The 13,931-nt window shown below is 41.5% G+C and overlaps 1 protein-coding gene across 6 annotated transcripts; it reads left to right on the forward strand.

Moving 5' to 3' along the window:
• Positions 1-1,985: 1,985 nt before the first annotated feature.
• On the forward strand, positions 1,986-12,856 carry LOC106567421 (heterogeneous nuclear ribonucleoprotein H). 6 transcript variants are annotated; one of them, XM_014136653.2, is made up of 11 exons: positions 1,986-2,124; positions 3,237-3,344; positions 3,442-3,597; positions 3,721-3,864; positions 5,357-5,495; positions 6,449-6,645; positions 7,438-7,544; positions 7,656-7,791; positions 7,941-8,021; positions 8,169-8,264; positions 12,233-12,856. In XM_014136653.2, the coding sequence occupies exons 2-11, from the start codon at positions 3,260-3,262 to the stop codon at positions 12,238-12,240; spliced, it is 1,149 nt and encodes a 382-aa protein (XP_013992128.1). In that variant the 5' UTR covers positions 1,986-2,124; positions 3,237-3,259; the 3' UTR covers positions 12,241-12,856. The 6 variants fall into 6 exon arrangements, with proteins under 6 accessions (XP_013992128.1, XP_013992123.1, XP_013992126.1 ...); XM_014136648.2 differs by having other exon boundaries at positions 12,237-12,856; XM_014136651.2 differs by having other exon boundaries at positions 7,438-7,520; positions 12,237-12,856.
• Positions 12,857-13,931: the final 1,075 nt, after the last annotated feature.

The following is a 13,931-nucleotide window of genomic DNA, read 5'->3' on the forward strand; positions in this document are numbered from 1 at the left end:
CCCTCGAGCGCCATGGGGGGAAGAGGGAGCAGACGTGACATGATATGTTACTAATTCTAGCTAGGTGGCTAATGTTAGCTAGCTGACTATCGTTAACTAGGCTAGGGGTTAGGTTTAGTGGTTGGGGTTAAGTTTAGGAGTTAGGTTAAAGGGTTAAGGTCAGGGTTAGCAAAAATAGTTAAGGTCTGGGTTAGGGGAAGGGTTGGCTAACATGCTAAGTAGTTGCAAAGTAGCTAAAGAGTAGTAAGTAGTTAAACTGGATAATTAGCTAAAATGCTGAAGTTGTCCATGATGAGATTCGAACTCACAACCTTTGGGTTGCTAGACGTTCAGGTTATAAGCCAACCGTAACCATCTGGCTTATGTAACCATACTAAACTTAACATATCATACTAATTTCAGTGTCCCAGTTTAAAGTTGACTATGTTACATCTACTCTATGAGACCAGGCTGCTATGGAAGGTTGCGTGGATGGTGGTGCAACGAAGATTCTGATGGTTTGAGTTTGAAGTGGAGGGAGTACAGGGCTTAGCATGTCTCTCGAGGAGTCTAAAAGGAGATTTCGGCTTGGACAAGTTTAATATTTTCAGAAGGAGTCGGGTAATTGGTTAAGGGAGGATGATTGGAGAAAACAGGATGTTGAAAAGACTAAGGGAGGCAGAGGATGGCTTTGAATCTGTTAACAAGAGAGAGGGTAACAAGACAGGGTATGTTTGAGGAAAATTGGTGTCAATCTCAAACAGAGTGAGCCGGATGCTAGTTCGAGCTCTGGAGGTGAAATGGATTGGTAGACGGTGTTGTGAGGAGCTCGGAGCACAAGCCTTGCGTTGATGGACATGGTTCTGATAATGATACGTTTGGTCCAGTGGGAGTGAGAAGAAGGGGGTGGAAGCAGGCCGCTTGGCTGATCCATGGGTGGTTTCAGGTTGGGTGAAAAAGATGGTAGGTGCTTTTGAGTCGGTGAACGTAACCTGAAGTGGACTTGTGATTTTTGTTTGTTTCTTCAGATCAGAGGGAGCAGGCACTCCTTGTGACGCAACTTGGGGAAAGACCTGTATCTTGCTTTCCGCATACAGTGAGGGGGGAAAAGTATTTGATCCCCTGCTGATTTTGTACGTTTGCCCACAGACAAAGAAATGATCAGTCTATAATTTTAATGGTAGGTTTATTTGAACAGTGAGAGACAGACCTCTGTGATTGCCAACAAGGGTTTTGCCACCAAGTACTAAGTCATGTTTTGCAGAGGGGTCAAATACTTATTTCCCTCATTAAAATGTAAATCAATTTATAACATTTTGACATGCGTTTTTTGGGATTTTTTGTTGTTGTTATTCTGTCTCTCACTGTTCAAATAAACCTACCATTAAAATTATAGAGTGATCATTTCTTTGTCAGTGGGCAAACGTACAAAATCAGCAGGGGATCAAATACTTTCCCCCCTAACTGTAAGTAGTTGAAAAGTTGCTAATTATCTAAAATTCTATAGTTGTCAGTGATGAGATTTGAACTCGCAACCTTTGGGTTGCTAGACGTATGCGTTATACACCGACCAACCATCCTCCTTTAGTTTTTGCCTTCCATGTGAATAGATCTGTGCCAGCACAGAGGGATAGGCCAACAAGTGATATATACTTCAATAAGGTTGGCTTCTTAGCGTTCATGGCAATGGTTATCAACTGTACCGCAGAAATGGAACGTAGATCTCTGGCAGCTGCAGAGAAGTATTTTGGTTTTAGAGATTTGACTTCAGAAGAGTTACAGGGTGTGTTGAGTGGTGGTGTCCAGTCCTCCCAGGCCATTGGCATGGTGCAGGAGCAGATAAGGTCAAGGTAGTGGAATGGGGTAGTGGGTTTTAAATGAGTGTAGGGTTAGTTGGAAGGGTGTATTTTTGTGTAATTGTTATTTTTTTTCTCCTTTTCCCCTTTTGAATCACAAAGTATGATGGATTTATATTATAGTCCAGCTAGGGGCGGTAATGCAATATATTGGATGCCAACCCCCAAAAAGAAGAAGGCTTTGCATTTCCGGTGGTGCACGTCGCATGCGCTCTGGTGCATAAGTGGAACGCAAGGCCGGACAGGAGCTATCGCCGAACACCCACCTAATCAGAAAAGAGAAATCAAGGTATTTTCATTTTGGTTGCATTCTATTGAAGATGAAAGGTTAGCTAAGTTAATGCAGTTGTAAGAATTCATGATTCAAGTATTTATACTTGAGTTTTCTAATTGTAGACTGACGTCGATTACTGGATAAGCCTTGAGGCCTGCGACGTGTTTGTCTGCGTGCGGATAGCATGCTTTGTCTAACTAGCCAGTAACGTGTTTAAGACTAGTAAAAGGGTTACAAACTATTGTTGCTGGTTTCGTAAATTATGATTCAGGCACTTACATAATTGGTAGTTTAAATAACATACGTCCAAGAGAATATCAGAGCCTAACAACTGATCATATTAACTACGTAACTATACTCATTCATTAAAATGTTCGCGAGCCGCCTAGTTACTGTTTTTTTTTTTTAGGCCAGTCCATTAAAATAATGAAATGTTACTGTTTTAGTTAGCAACTCAAATGGCTATGCCATTGAGTGTTGAATACATTTTCATTTTCTTAACGTAAGTACCTAGTCTTTCCCAAATTAAATTGATTCAGATTCTGCGTTTCTCGAGTTCTGCTTTGAAGATAGTGATGCGCGCTTGCTTTACCTCTAAAAGCTAAATCCCGGCAGGTGGCGATATTGAGTCGTTTTATTTCTATAATCCAAAGGGAACGTATACAACCGGCTATTATCCCCGGTGGACCGGTTCGTACATAAAACATTATCCATTCAGGCTGCAAATACAAGCATTTCGAAACATCTGCTAAACGTGTATGTGACAAATAAAATGTCGTTTGAAATCCGTCGATTTTCTCTTAACTCTATATAAATGGTGAGAAAGGCGGGAAAACACAGGGGAAACAATGCATACTTTATTTTCCACCGCCATGCTACAGTGTCTAATGCTAGTTCGGGATGTTGTGTATCACCATCTGTGGCTAACCAGATGGTGCAGTCCTGACCCGTTTGCTGAACCACAGACTACCAAGGGGAACAAAGTCTGGCACTCTTGCCAGCTGGCCAATTTATATTTAGCTACAACCCTTAGCTACATGGTCACCTGGAATATGGTAATTTTCATAAAATATTAGCCCATCTAGATGTGACTGTATAGTATCTTACTTGTTGACTCTGTCTCAAAGGGCTGACCGACCATAAACCAACCATGGCAGACGGAGAGGGATTTGTGGTGCGTATTCGTGGCCTTCCCTGGTCTTGCGCTGTGGATGAAGTGTCAAGATTTTTCTCCGGTAAGAACCTAGCTACTTATATTGTTAAATGAAAATGAGCCTGTAAGGAAGTCTGACATATTTTCAGGTGACTAAATTGGTCAAAAAAATATTCCAGATTGTAAAGTTGCAAACAACGGCACAAGCATCCATTTCACCTACACTCGTGAGGGCAGGCCAAGCGGAGAGGCCTTCGTAGAGCTGGAGTCAGAGGACGACCTGAAGATTGCTGTCAAGAAAGACCGAGAGACCCTGGGTCACAGATATGTGGAAGGTATTAATAAGGTTTTATCTCCCTGTTCCAATAGTGACTTGTCTTTTTAAGGTGATTGTGCCAACATGTTCTGGGAGAGGATTAGATGCCCAAACAATCCCGCATTAATTTCTTTCTTCTCAGTATTCAAATCGAACAATGTGGAGATGGACTGGGTCATGAAGCACACCGGTCCAAACTGCCCAGAGACTGAGGGGGATGGGCTTGTGCGGCTGCGTGGCCTTCCCTTCGGCTGTAGCAAGGAGGAGATTGTCCAGTTCTTCTCAGGTGTGTTTGGTGTTCTTTTTCCCTCCACTCTGATTCATTCTTAAGCCTGTGTCACATTAAGCAAAACAAACGCAATTGAAATCGCATGCGACATCCAACCTTGTCATACATCATGGTTTCATAAATGATTTGTTTATCCAACTGTTTGGTCATTCGAACATTAGCGATATAGACAAAGCTTGCTGTTCAATTTAGCTAGCTAGCCAAAATGTAGCCTATTTGCTGACCATGTTTTACCACGCTAGCTAGCTAACCAAGCTAGAAACGAGATTAGCTAGCTAGTGCAGTTCATGTTGGACAATTACATTCGAAACTGGACAAAACAGTTTGGATTCACTATTAAAATTGCATTTATTGACTGCCAGACATCTACATGAACATTAACCATTTGGCAAGTCTCATTTGCGGATTGTAGCAGCACTGACAACTGGAACGATATGACAAGTCGTGTAAACGTGTTTCTGCTCACTGATTGGACATTAAGTACAATGGGATGGACTTTTATTTCATGCAATGCAACTAAGTTGCAGGCTGATACTGAGCAGCACATATGCAACTTGTTTTGCAAGCCACATATATTGCATCTGATTGCTTCATGTGACCTATGCTTTAAGATAATCACCCTTAGTTGATATCAACATGACTCTGAAAATACACTGCCTGTAGTTCAAGATTTGGCTGAAGGAAAATTCTTATCTCAAAGGTCTCTTTGACATTGAATTGGCATCTGAACTCTTTGATATAAACATACTTCACCATGATAGTCAAACAGAACTGAGACAGATTAGATTAAAGATGGATACTTCAGTTTTGGATTAATCTTAAAGTAACTGTCCAGTGAGAATCTCACCTTTTAATAGCTTGTGTTCATTTTTTTGTGTCCAAAGCATACATGAGTAAAGAAACACTTCCAAAACCCCCACTTCAGACTTGTGTATCAAACAGACCATTTTGTAAATGCTTGCGATTTCCTCATGTTTTTGGCCAAGACGTCGCATTGGCTCACTGGCTGTGCTGGCCAATCAGGTGTTTACTTATTTTTATTGACCAGTATACACCCACACAATTTTGCTGTTGGTATGCCCACACCATTCAACACAATGTATTTATTTTTACATAAAGGAAGGCTATTTCACTCATATTGTAGTTAATTATATATAACTGGAAACACTGGGCAGTTACTTTAAATTCAGACTGTCATGCATTCAGCTGTAGCATCACCTGAAACTGGTATATTAACTTAATATCTCCCGAATATTCTATGGATCCCTTTATTTCATTTATGTTCCCCGAATGAAGTACAAAAAAAGTAAGTTAATGATCAAAATGGTGACACCCATCTGGTTCGCTGTTCATAAGGCTTTTCTTTTCATAGGGTTCTCGTGTCTGATGTGTTTTCATTTTGTTGTTTTAGCAGAAAAAGAGCAACAACACTGAATGGGCATGTCATTTAATATGTCCCCCGCTGGGGTTATCTGTCCTTGGGTTGAAGGGTTGGAAATCGTGCCAAATGGGATAACATTGCCGGTGGACTTCCAGGGGAGGAGTACGGGGGAGGCCTTCGTGCAGTTTGCTTCACAGGATATAGCTGAAAAGGCTCTAAAGAAACACAAGGAAAGAATAGGGCACAGGTGGGGATGGATGGTTGGCTGGCTAAGCTGCTTTTCTTATGGTATTCATCTGTTGCCACAATCGTCTTCTGTCGTAATGACACATGTCAAGAACCTACACATTCAACAAGGACATTCATACATGTATCCATATGAGATCATCAACCATAGCCTCGTCGAATTCAGAGATTCACTTATTTTTTTGCCAAAAAATACTTTAGTGCTGAGTGATTGTCCTCGACTTGATTTTGAGTTTTCGATTTACTTCCACTCGTGGTCAGGAAACACCTTTGGTAAATAGAGTTCATAATGTCACTAAACTGGGTCGGATAAAAACACATGCTTTTGATCTACACACCAATCCAATATGCTAATTTTGGATGTAATTTAAATGTGATATTTCTTTAAAAAACAAAAAAAACAATGCGCCTTGATATCATGGTGTCGTCCCCCCCCCTAGAAGTTACCATTTTTCACTCAGCACTAATCCACAGACCCTCATGTCACACAATGTGTAACTGAGACCCAGTCTTCCTTGGACCATGGATCCTGCAGTCACAAGGAAAGCTTTGGTTGTCTGGGGTCAATGATGGCATTTCTACACTGACAAGTGTAATTCTCTGTGGTTCATTCTCTATGGTTTTTTTGTTGACTTCTCAGTGCTAGTTTATTTAAGACATCAACAGGAAAATAGCTTTATCGTTCCAGGGGCTATGTTTATCATTAACCTTAACAATTAAGAGACATCGATGTTCAGTCAGTAAAAATACATAGTTTCAGAGGCATCAATTAGCTTATAGATACTCTATGATTGACATGCATGGCTGTGAGCAACAGGACGAACATGCTACAGACCTATGTCCTTAGTACTGGCAGATTTTTTTTGTTTTGCTCCATGTACAGTATTCTCCTCAATGGACGTTAAACCTTTTGGGTCCAGGACCCTGGCCTAATGCTTGTCTGTGTGCCTGTAGGTATATTGAGATATTCAAGAGCAGCGATGCAGAGGTGCGGACAAATTACGATCCCCCACGCAAAACGATGGGTGGCATGCAGAGACCAGGCCCCTACGACAGGCCTGGTGGTGGTGGCGGCCGTGGCTACAATGGCATGAGCCGCGGAGGCTCCTTTGACAGGATGCGCCGTGGGGGCTACGGCGGAGGTGAGGCTGGTGAGAATAAAGGCTATGTGAGAATAAAGTACTTTGTCCCTTCCATCCTTCTACACTTTCTGGTTTCTTTGGAAATCTCAGGTGAGTGGTGATGGGACATAGCAGCAAGGGAAAACTGAATGTTTCTTGAAGAATGCATTGCATATTAGAATGCAAGGGTTTGAACCTGTTCAGGGAACAAGACCAGAATATTTTTAAAGGAGTAGAAACGTAACCAGGAACGGAAGTGATCCATATTGTTCTGAAACAGAACAATTATTCTTTTTAAAGCGTAGGAACCAGTTAAAAACTAAATGTTCCCTTCTAGACACCTTTTCTAGTCCCACAACAAAATGCACAAAGTGCCTATGCAAAGCCCTCACTCTCACTCAAACTTAGTCCAGTGTCTGCCTGCAAGCTGAAAATGTTTGCTTGTGCTGGCTAACTGCCCCTCCGAAGCATAGGCATAGCATAGGTACAAGCTTTATTCAGAAGATGGGAGATTTTTAATTAGTTTGAGATTAATGGACGAACTTCAATGCAAGTTAAGGATACAATGTTTTTAATTCTGGTACCGGTCTGCACACACAAGCTTGCTAGCTCAACCGGTTCAGGACTGTATTTTGCTGGTTGGGAACAGTGGGGGAAAACAATTATGGTTCTGTACAGAATGAAATTATTGAAAAATAATTTAGGTTCCAACCCCTGGTAGAAAGCACACTGGAGTTACTTTGAGTTGTGTATTTGTAATGTTTTCGTAGGTGGAACAATTTGTGAGCTTTCTACCTCTGTCGACTTTCCTAACGACTATAGGTTCAGATCGTTATGGCGATGGTGGTTCAAGTTTTCAGAGTACGACTGGACACTGTGTGCACATGAGGGGGCTTCCTTACCGGGTAACAGAGATTGACGTCTACAGTGTGAGCACCAGAACTAGTTACATAATATACAGTCATCTGTTGACGGTCACTGATGGGAAGGTGAACAATTACTGACTGGGAATGCTAATTGTCTCAATTTCTCCCATGTAGTTTTTCTCGCCATTGAACCCAGTGCGTGTGCACATCGAGGTTGGTCCAGATGGAAGGTTGACTGGAGAGGCTGATGTGGAGTTTGCCACACATGAGGATGCTGTGGCAGCTATGTCAAAGGATAAAGCCAACATGCGTGAGTCGGCAGTAATTTGATGCGTCATCGCCCTTTACACGATTTTACTTTATTTACCCTTCCTGTCTGGATAGTTGCATCCTAAATCCATAGTTTTTTAATCCAATTAAGAAGTTTGATGTAACTGCCCTCTCGCTCTTCCTTATCAGAGCACCGTTATGTTGAGTTGTTCCTCAACTCAACAGCAGGGGGCAGTAATGGAGGCTATGGTGGCCAGATGAGTGCTGTAGGTGAGTATTTTCAGTTAATGATATATTAAGGTATAAAAGTGGATATTCTGGGCCAACGGGGGTAGAGTTCTTTGTGCAGAATTTGGCATTAATTGGACGAACACCATATTGTTAAGTTATTTTATTTGAGAGTTCTATTTTCCACAGCCAACCAATCTTCCTATGGAGGCAGCCAGCAGATGAGCGCTGGTTACACGGGTGGTTACAGCAGCCAGTCCAGCATGGGGGGGTACAATGATTACAGTAAGTGTCAGCTCTCTGCTGCCTGTCACAGGAGGGTTGTTACTAGGGCTGTTACGGTGACCTTATTACTGCTACACCGGCGGTCACGAGTCATGACCGCAGTCAAATTCCATGTGACTGTTTAGTCACAGTAACTAGGCTTCTCCAAGCTCTGCTGCTGGTCATTAGTATCCTACCAAACTGGTTAACTGCCTGGTACTCGGCACTCTATTGTCCTGCTAATCACTCTGACATCAATGCAAATGTCTTCCATAACATGCGCAACATTTCTATAGGCTATGCAATTGCGTGAGTACAGTTTTGATAGCCTCTATGCTAGGCCTATTTCTCAACTTTCCTAATATTAAGCACATTGCTTTACGACAGGAGTATTAGCCTACCTGGCTGGTATGAAAATGAACCACGGGAAAGGCGTCCTCCATTCGCTATTAAAGTGCATAGATTACATGTATTTTTTCCCATGCCCCTGTACCTGACAGGTGCATGATAATGATCCATTCTAAATCAAAACTAATTTTACACATATCATTTAGCAGCATATGTAAAGACAACACAAAATTAAGAGTAGGCTTATGTCACCAATCAGACTATCACTTGTGAATGATGTATTATCACTTTTAAATGATGCCCACTGTGTGTACTAAGGAAAATTGCTTATGCCTTTTTGTGCTTTTTTTCAAATCGGTCACATGCATCATGTAGTCTAGTCCATAGGCCTATATGTTTAGAGAAGGTTTGTTTCAAAACTAAAGTGGCCAAATAACTTCTTTAAATGAAGCACATTAATCCGCTTTACAACCGGTGTAGAGCCCGACTGGCATACATACGCAGCACGTGAGTTTCAAGTTGGGGAAGAACATGTTCACCATAACCTTTACCTTTATAATAAAGCATTACATGCATAGTTGCATCCAGCAAATTGATTGCTTTTTGGAACATTCGTGCTTACAGCCTACTGCCGTGTGCGCATTGCTGGCTTACGTGAACAAATAGCCTAATAGTTTATCAACATTTTAAGCTAAACGTTCTGATCTGTTGCATTAGCGTCATTGCTTTTTAAAGTATTTTTTTATATGATTGGTTGTATTAAATTGGGATCTATTGCATCCCACAGCTGTCCCAGAGCATGTATGGAATATTTATTTTTTGCACAGAAGGATAAGTTGACCAGTGGAATACAGTGCATTCAGACCTCGTTACTTTTTCCACATTTTGTTGCGTTACAGCTTTATTCTGTGTTTTCCTCATCAGTCTACACACAATACCCCATAATGACAAACCATTAACATTTGTAGACATTTTTATAAATGTATGAAAGAAAGAAACAAATCACATTTACATAAGTATTCACACTTTACTCAGTACTTTGTTGAATCAGCTTTGGCAATGATTACAGCCTCGAGTCTTCTTGGGTTTGACGCTACAAGCTTGGCACACCTGTATTTGGGGAGTTTCTCCTATTCTTCTCTGCAGATCCTCAAGCTCTGTGAGGTTGGATGGGGAGTGTTGCTGCACAGCTATTTTCAGGTTTTTTGGTACCCATCCACAGATCTGTTCCTCGACACAAGTTGACCTACGGTGCATTTGAGAAGTATTCAGACCCCTTCCCCTTTTCCACATTTTGTTACGTTACAGCCTTATTCTCTAATTGATTAAATATTTTCCTCAATGACAAGGCGAAAACAGGTTTTTAGGAATTTTCGCAAATGTATTATAAACCTTTTTTACGTAAGTATTAAGACTTTTTGCTTTGAGACTTGAAATTGAACTCCATTAATCGTCCTTGACGGTTCAACTTATTTGGAGTCCATGTGTGGTAAATTCATTTGATTGGACGTGATTTTGAATCTCACACCTGTCTATATAAGGTCCACAGTTGATAGTGTATGTCTGAGCAAAAACCAAGTCATTAGGTTGAAGGAATAGTCCGTAGAGCTCCGAGACAAGATTTTGTTAAACAAGTCAACACATTTCTGTTGCATTGAGGGTCCCCAAGAACACAGTGGCCCCATCAACCACCGAAACCCTTAGAGCTGGTTGCCTGGCCAAACTGAGAAATCGAGGGAGACGGTCCTTGGTCAGAGAGGTGACAAAGAACCCAATGGTCCCTGACAGTGCTCCAGAGTTCCTTTGTGGAGATGGGACAACCTTCCACAAGGACAACCATCTCTGCAGCACTCCACCTATCAGGCCTTTATGGTGGAGTGGCCAGACAGAAGCCATTCTTCAGTAAAAGGCACATGACAGCCCGCTTGTAGTTTGCCAAAAGGCACCTAAAGGACTCTGACCATGAGAAACAAGATTCTCTGGCTGATGAAACCAAGATTGAACTCTTTGGCCTGGATGCCAAGCGTCGCATTTGGAGGAAACCTGGCTACATCCCTACGGTGAAGCGTAGTGGCAGCATCATGCTGTGGGGATGTTCTTCAGCAGCAGGGACTGGGAGACTAGTCAGGATCGAGGGAACGATGAACAGAGCAAAGTACAGAGATCCTTGATGAGAACCTGCTCCAGAGCACTCAGGACCTCAGACTGGGGCGATGTTTCAATTTCCAACAGGACAATGACCCTAAGCACACAGCCAAGACAACGCAGGAGTAGCTCCGGGACAAGTCCCGATGTCCTTGAGTGGCCCAGCCAGAGCCTGGACTTGAACCCGATTTGAACATCTCTGGAGAGACCGGAAAATAGCAGCAACGCTCCCCATCCAACCTGACAGAGCTTGAGAGGATCTGCAGAGAAGAATGGGAGAAACTCCCCAAACACAGGTGTGCCAAGCTTGTAGTGTCAAACCCAAGAAGACTTGAGGATGTAATTTCTGCCAAAGGTGCTTCAACAAAGTACTGAGTGAAGGGTCTGAATACTTTTGTAAATGTGATCAGTTTATTTTTTAAATTTGCACAGTTCTAAACCTGTTTTTGCTTAGTCATTTATGAGGTATTGTGTGTAGATTGAGGGAATACAATGTAATCAATTTTAGAATAAGGCTGTAATGTAACAATGTGGGAAAAGTTGAGGTCTGAACTTTTCTGAATGTAATGTAGGAAGACCTGTTAACTGCGCAACACAAAATGGACGCATGTGCGCACTTTCTTGGGAATTGTTTTTGAGAAAATATCCTATTTTATTCAGTGATGTTGATTTGTATTTTAAATACTATAAAATAATGCCACTGAATTCTAAGCAAATCTTGTCTGCTAAATTAGCTAGTGTAGCCCACAGCCATATCGGGCCTAACATAAGGACAACTCAAGAGTGTTATACTGTTCTACTAGATCACATCTTTAGACCTGTCAAAAATGTGTAGGCTATATTAAGTGGATTTGTTAGACTTTGAAACAAATTTTAAAATCTTAGCCCACATGCCAGTGACGCAGATCTATGCGTGAAAGCCAGGAGATGCGAAACGTTTTTGTTAATTAATGGTCAATTACTGTGAGACCAGCTATTAATGCTTGACAGTCTCTGGCTGACAAAATGTAATGACCGCCACAGCCCTAGTTAACATTATTAAGCCTTATTTTTTTTTCTTAAACTCCATATCAGATGATGATAACTCTTGGCCCTACACAGTTCACTATTTGCATCTCTTACCAAAATATATCGCTAGGAAAGTGGAGGCATCATCATAGAACATAAATGTAAACATTGACACCTTCCTGTTATTGAGACGGTGTCACGTTTGCTAGCAAAGAGTTTTGTGGTGACTAAATGTTAAATAACAATAGTTTCGCCCTATGTTTAACCAAGATTAGCTAGCCAGCTAAAATGGTTTACATTTTGTTAGCAAATGTCTTCTACACTATTTTGCGATCTACAGTAGCGCCGCTGTGTCAAAATGTCTCAATGCCGTGTCTGCTATCTTGTTTACATTTTACCGTTGATGTGCATCCATGCGTATTGTTGCATAGTTTGTTTTGGAGAAGGTAAACCTGCATCGGTCCTAATGTGGATATTTCTTTCTCCTGTTAGGTAATCAGAGCGGGATGAGCAGCAGTTACTATGGCAGCAGCCGTGGCTCCATGGGCATGAATGGCAGCATGAGCATGGGAGCCGGATGGGGCATGTAGGAGATCCAGGGGGTTCTACATTTTTTTTTTTTTTTTCGAGATGGTTACAGATTTTGTACAGATTGGAGTGGTATAGCTCTAATGTATGAAAGCTGAGGGCAAGACGTTTTTACCCCGGCCTTTCTTAACCTTATCATTGGAGCCAGTATGTTATGTTTTGTGAATGAGACGGCACAGGGTGAAGGATTTTGGTTCCACCCTAGTTATACTTGTAGTTCAACTCTGAATGACTGGATTCTGTTTGTGAAGCCACGTGTGCTTTTGTAAATATGGTAATCATGACTGCTTGTAATTACTCCTCGTGAGTCTGCAAAAATGTTCTGCTCCTTTTTCATGGTTCCTATAAACTTGGTTAGAGCCAGAGGGATTTTTATAATGTTAAAAGGGCATGTTGAATTTGCTTCTTTTTATAAACAGGATATTATTTTTGGTTGCTGTTTTAAACCTTGTAATAGATGTCTCATCCCCGCTCACTGTTTTGATTCTGCTAATGGGCATCATTAATAAACATTTATTCACTGATTTGGTGTGTGTGGCTCAGTTGGTAGAGCATGGTGTTTGCAACGCCAGGGTTGTGGGTTCGATTCCCACGGGGGACCAGTACGGGGGAAAATTATAATGTATGCATTCACTACTGTAAGTCGCTCTGGTTAAGAGCGTCTACTAAATGACTAAAATGTATATGTAAAATTTATTTATTTTTTGTCTCATCCTTATAAAGCAATCTATTTTGGGGCACGTTATAGTGGTGTAGGATTAAACTCCATGGAATGGTTTCCCAGGTGCAGCTAAAGGATAGTACTGTAATAAAAGGTATGCTCAATTGGCATCATACTGTTAAATGTTCAATTGGCAAAAAAAACTGCTGTCCCTATATCTGCCCCATTCTAGCACTGGGTGGCACTTTCCTCAGTTGTTGCGCTTTGTATGCTAATCCATTCCAGGGGCCCCTAGTGTCAAGTTATGGTGTTATCTTAAGCAATGTTGAAGGGTTTAGGAACTCCATTCAGTAGTGAAAAGTGCATACCACCTCACACCTGTCAGAACCTCGAGCTCAGAGCGTTGTAGAAAACCTAGCCACGGCCTACAGAACGCGCACCAGTATTTGTGCCAGCCTGTTGATGTGCTCGCCTTGCTTTTCAGTAAATACATTATCCTGGTCCATTTAAAAAAAAAATAATAATAATCAACTTCCATCCTCACACATTTAAAGTTTTCAGATGTAGAATGTTTTTTTTTTTACTCCATCACTATTAGGTCTACTGTAAAGGATTCCTTTATAGGATTATGCAGCGAATGTTATCATCACAGTGGAGGCCACATAATGTCCACTCATTGAATAGGCCTATATGATACAGTACATGACCAAAAGTATGTGGACAACTGCTCGTCGAACATCTCATTCCATATTCTTGGGCATTAATATGGAGTTGGTTCCCACTTTGCTTCTATAACAGCCTCCATTCTTCTGGAAGGCTTTCCACTAGATGTTCTAACATTGCTGCAGGGACTTGCTTCTATTCAACCACGAGCATTTGTGAGGTAGGCGATTCGGCCTGGCTAACAGATACACCTGTCAGCAACTGGTGTGGCTGAA

Source organism: Salmo salar, chromosome ssa13, assembly GCF_905237065.1.
Source record: "Salmo salar chromosome ssa13, Ssal_v3.1, whole genome shotgun sequence".
NCBI lineage: Eukaryota > Metazoa > Chordata > Actinopteri > Salmoniformes > Salmonidae > Salmo > Salmo salar.